General features: G+C 34.2%; 1 protein-coding gene across 1 annotated transcript in view; it reads right to left on the bottom strand.

The window, feature by feature from the left end:
• Positions 1 to 2,873: 2,873 nt before the first annotated feature.
• The window catches only part of LOC104525986 (signal transducing adapter molecule 1-like), an 8,307-nt gene continuing 5,682 nt past the window's right edge, over positions 2,874 to 5,498 (bottom strand). Inside the window, exons 5-6 of the mRNA XM_010169295.2 lie at positions 4,856 to 5,031; positions 2,874 to 3,761 (exon numbers count right to left, since the gene is read on the bottom strand). Of these exons, the coding sequence (XP_010167597.2) occupies positions 3,512 to 3,761; positions 4,856 to 5,031 (426 nt within the window). The 3' untranslated portion in view covers positions 2,874 to 3,511. The remainder of the gene's footprint in view (positions 3,762 to 4,855; positions 5,032 to 5,498) is intronic.

Below are 5,498 nucleotides of genomic sequence, written 5' to 3'. Positions count from 1 at the left end.
ACAGAAGGCACTTTCCAGAGTTTGCTCCAGTTCATGATACACAAGCCACTAAAATACCCCTTCTGGAGTTAATTAACATTTTTGTATTCCTTAATGAAAGGGTTCAATAACAAAGGTTTATACAAAATATTATTAAAACATTTTAGCCTTTCATCAACAATTCCCATGTAAAGAAACAAGACATTCAAAAATTAGATCTTCTACTGGAACATGAATAACATATCATTTCCAGGGATTCTTAGCTTTCAAATAGATTAACTTCCTCACTATTTATTTGCTAAAAAGTTTTCCATACAGCAGCTGTACATCCCTCTACTTTCCTGCTCTCACCCATATTCAGTGTTCAATAGCATAGTAAGACAGAACATACATGAACTTGGTCAAAACAACGCATAAATGAGGAATCTCAGAATAAATCACAGCAGAGAAGCCCCAGCAATAGCATCTCCAGGTTCATGATACCAAACCAGCTGAGAAGAGGTGAACCAAAATGCAGTTGCTAAATTATCAGTTAGAGAGGATATGAGAGGATGAGTGAAGGAATTAGTGCAATGACAGCATCTAGCAAGGTAGGAGGAGGCATCACTTTAGAGCATCTAATATTTGGGACACAACCAAGTGTGAAGACAAAATAATCTTTTCTGATAAATGAAAAAAATCAACATGAAGCAATACAGCTGGAAATTCAATTTAATCTGAAAACTGCATCTGAAGTAGAAAATGCAGGATGTAGTAGAAACACAAAGACTGAACCTAAAAATCTTGTGATCTACTGCACCAATCGTGGACAATGAAAACTGATTCTAAGTCAACTAAAGTTCACAATTTGTTACAGGAGATACCTCAGAGCAGTGACTCTGACAAAGGCATGAAGGAAAAAAAAAGAGTGTCCATCTTCTTTTCAAAACTTTTATTATACTGAACTTATAGTGGCATTGCATTTTAGAAAGTTGGTTTTGGTCATGATGAACACAAATGAAAGGTGATTTTCATTTTCTTAAAGATGGATAAATGCCCAAAATAAGTGAATTGGAAGGCAGAAAAACTTAAGATACACATAAGTTTTCAGTCTTCAACAGAGAAACCAGGAAAAGCATTTCTGTGTGTTAAGGAAAGAAGACTTCAAAAATTTTAAAAACAAAGACAAATTAGTAACAATAAGTATTTTTCTGAGTTATTTCTATACAGAAGTTCCATGGGCCCTTATTAGGGAGCACATGACACAACATGTGAAAACCAAAGAGTACAAATAGTCATTTTCAGCTGGACTGTTTTGATGCTTCAAGTTTCTCCTTGAATCAGAACCTAAGAACTATGGAGTAAAAAGTTACTTTCGCTTTTGTGTAGAGATTATACACATCTATACACATTGTTTCTCTGATTTTGGAATAAGGTACGTAAAGCATACAGACGGTATCTAAATGATGCTACATCCCTTTTCTAAAGAAAATCACCTCTTCAATCTATTAAAAATTATCTATGAAAATAGCTTGGATTTTTTTTATTTTTATTTTTTTTTAGTATTTCCTTTCAAATTCCACAGACTTCTGTGATGACACCAAGTACTGAAGTAATGACAGTTTGTGAGGGTGCTTAAGAATTCTGGAGAAAGAAATATGTGAAAATACTAGTATCAAAATAGCCAGGCTGGCTAGAACATCCCTAACTGGAACACATGGGCACGTTTTGTAACCACCCGTTAGGTGTTACGCAAAGTAGTCATCTGAAAGTATTAACAGGCAAAGTACCAGTATCTATTAATAGATATATTAATATATCTATATATTAATCATATAATCTATGATAGTTTAACCCTATCCTAGCAAAAACCAGGACAGCAGTGAAACAAAGGCATGTTAGGTAACTGTGTACAGATGCAGGAGTGTATAGGATAACTGAGGCCAGCTTATAGTATAATACACAATTGCAATATTTTAATTCCAGAAGCATCACACTAAAATATAGTACACAAAAACGAACTATTTCTGACATACACACTAACAAGACTGAAAACACACATCTGATGTTGAAGCCATCTGGTATTGCTCTAATTAGAATTAGAGTCGCTGGAAAAGGTAAGAGGAAACCAGGATGCATTAACAGACTGAACACAATTGCAATGTAACAACAGTGTTTGTACGAGAAACTCTGATCAGATATATCTCAAATGCTGCCTTCCATCACCATGTTCCTTCTGCAGCACCTCAGCTGTAGAAGGAAAATATCATGTCTTAAAGAGCCACCTGGCTAATTGACTGAGAAATGTAAGGGTTTAAAAAAAGGCTAATGCTTGTTGCTGCAGAAGAGAATCCAAAGTAACCTGAAAGTGAATGAAAACAAGATGCCTCAAACTATTCATACTATAGAAGGGCTAATAAACTCAAATGGTACAACCGGAAATTAAAACATATGTTTAAGGCAGAAGTGTTTGTGTAAGAGCAGTAAACAGAACAAATTGCTAAGCAAGGCCACAAGAGATAAAATAAAGCCCTGAAGGTTTATTCAGCAAAGTGATTTAAACGTCCATAATTCTCCACGTTCTAATTAAGAAGAGTTGAATAAAGTAAAGTAGTGTTATTCATGTTGTGTATTCCAGTTTAAAACTCCATCATTTCTCCTCCAACTCAATTCCTCTCTCTTTGGTGTAATCTCTACCAAGACACACAGAACACAGTTCTGGTTCTCATTATAAAAAACAACCTGGAAAAATAAATTACATGCTTCTCATGATAAAAAGCAAGATCTGGATCTGTTGCATGGTCCCATGATATGTTTAGCAGCCTCTGAATAGTAGTTTAAGTTATTAATTCTATCTGAAGCAGAATCATAATTTGCTGTTATCCCCCCAAATCACTTACTAGTTAACTAGTTTACTTTGGTAGATAAGCCATCTAATAGTCATGATACACTTGTGTTCAATTCGAGAAGTAATGAACTTCAGACTCAGATAAGTTTGTAAATTCATATATAGATCTTAGCTTGTAAGTGTAACCATGATATGCAGAATTACTGCTTTTCCTGCATTGGAAAAAGACATCACATCTGTCATAAAACTAGACAAAACTATGAAACATGGTTGTAAGTTCATGATTAAAATAAAATAGTAAAGTAAATTATTTTTAAACATTGTGTTAAATATATTCACATGGTCATCAGAGCTATACGAAATGGCCACTATTGCAATCACACACTATATGTACATAACATATATGCCACAACAGTTTTCAGGTGTTGAGTTTTCACAGACTAGCCAATTTTACCTGACATAAATAATCTTGTACCAATTTTTAGGCATTTTAAAAGGAATTAAATGTCCTAAATATATCCGTTCCTCTGCAAAATGAAAAAAAAAAAAATCCTAAAAAGTCAGTGCAAATTGAACTTGTTCACCAAGATATTCTTATTAAGCTGAGGATAAATAAAGTTTAAGAGAATAAAGGAAGAAACTCATAGAACTGCCAACTGCCTTTAGCAGAGGTTAAAGAAGATTAGGAATTGGAAGTCCTGGATCCTATAGCAAAGCCTTCTGTGAGTAGCTATGCTGCGGTTGTTGAGGAGGAGGAGGCTGTGGTTGTTGTGGAGGTGCTTGTTGACTGCCTGCTGTCTGTGGCAGAGGTGTAGATGCTAAGTTATAGTTTGGCACCTGGGACATATTAGTTCCAGCATTCTGATAAGCAGCAACATCAACAGGAGCAGGTGGTGGACTATACACTGAAGCCTGGTTAGAGTAAGTATTTCCAGCAACAGAGCCAACCATTGCACTGGGGGGTTAAAAAAAAAAAAGTTTAATTAACAAATGATTTACCAACAGAACAGCAACACTTTATTGCTTCTTCAGCTGTTCTATATACACACACAAATCTCCTAAGTCTGGGCACCTTGAATATTTAAAACTATAGCCAATTAATATTCCAGTTAAAACTCAAAACACACCCCTCAGATTTAAACACACCTAGCACACCTTCCATGGATTTAGAACTAGACTGTGAATCTATACTTTGTTTTATTTTAATGTACAACATGGAATCCCATCTGTCTTCCATTCTGACCATGAAAAAAATCAAACCCCAGCCAACTGTTTTAAATAGTAAAACAAGTCAGGTGAAGTATGCAGAAACTCACTTCATCAATATATGTTTTACCACTCCAAATAAGTAACTGTGGGGGACAGAGACTAACAAATACTTGAATAACTCAAGACGGATGTCTCTACCAACTGTATAAAATAAAATTACTTTACAGAGAGTTAAAAAACCCAAACAAAACAAACCCTGATCTTTTCTGAAGGTCAATTCAAAAGTTTTTCACAATATAGGTAGCTTAGCCAAAGCTAAGCATCTTTAAGCATCTATCCAAAACAGAAAGCCACTTGTAGCTTCTTTATATGTGGAAGCTGTGTAAGCTTTTAGTAAGTGTTCATAGCTCATTCACATCTTTTCCAAAATGAACAGAATTTTCCCCATGCTTCCACAGTAGGATATTTGAAAAAAAGAACAATATAATATACACTTTCTCAGAAGTTATGCAAAGCCAGCCAGAGTAGCAGATAATCTTCATCATTAAATGTATAGTAAGTTATCTAAAAAAAAAAAATGATAAAAAATCAGTCATGTCTATATAATTTTCTCTAATCTTTCTTTTATACAAAATTAAAAACTAGAGAAAATTATAAAAATACCAGAAAAGCTTGACATTTTTCAGGAATTTTTACCAAAGACACAATACCAATAAAAAGCACACTGAAAATAATTGCACTGAGAGATCTTCCAAGTTGTGTTTAAATATTTAAAATATTATCTGTAGTCCTTTATGTTTAAATTTATTTAAACTTGAATAGGAAAATACTTAAAATTACTTTGTGTAAGATGTCTGTGCAGGCTGACCAGGCAGTACTGAGCTGGCAGATGGAGTAACTGTGCCTTGGCTGAGAGAAGAGAGTTGTTCAGGAGGAAGATTATAGCCTTGAATATGGCCCATCTGTGCACTCCCTGCCACCAAATACGTATTACTTTGAGGCTGCCCTGGATAAACCTAGGAAGTTAAATAAACAAATATTTAAAATAAAATACAATAACTTTTGGTATTTAATATCTGGCTTTAAAACTTAAAGACAGTCTCTAAAACCTTTTACTACAGATGCTTTAATAGAAAGCAACTCTATTGAGTGTTACAATACAAAAGAGCTACCAGATGTTCAAAAGAGACTACTCACATTTCTAACTTCAGGCTCCAGTACCAAAAAGGTCAGATAGTTTACTGGAAAACTTGTATTCCAAACTTTTTAATGACTATCAGCCATGCTAATTAAGAGCTTCTACTTTTGACTGAAAATACTGAAATATTTATATCATGTAACAAATAGCAGTCCAAACCAGAATACTTTTGAATGCCCAGATAACTTTTACTAAGTAGAGTTGTTGAAATGGAAAGCCAATAATGTATTATTATAATATCGGTAGTTAACCTACCATTTCATTCAACTGTTGAGACTGCCATTG

This window comes from Antrostomus carolinensis, unplaced genomic scaffold (assembly GCF_000700745.2).
Source record: "Antrostomus carolinensis isolate BGI_N321 unplaced genomic scaffold, ASM70074v2 scaffold4036, whole genome shotgun sequence".
In the NCBI taxonomy this organism is placed as follows: domain Eukaryota; kingdom Metazoa; phylum Chordata; class Aves; order Caprimulgiformes; family Caprimulgidae; genus Antrostomus; species Antrostomus carolinensis.
This window is presented reverse-complemented; position numbering and strand designations above follow the sequence as displayed.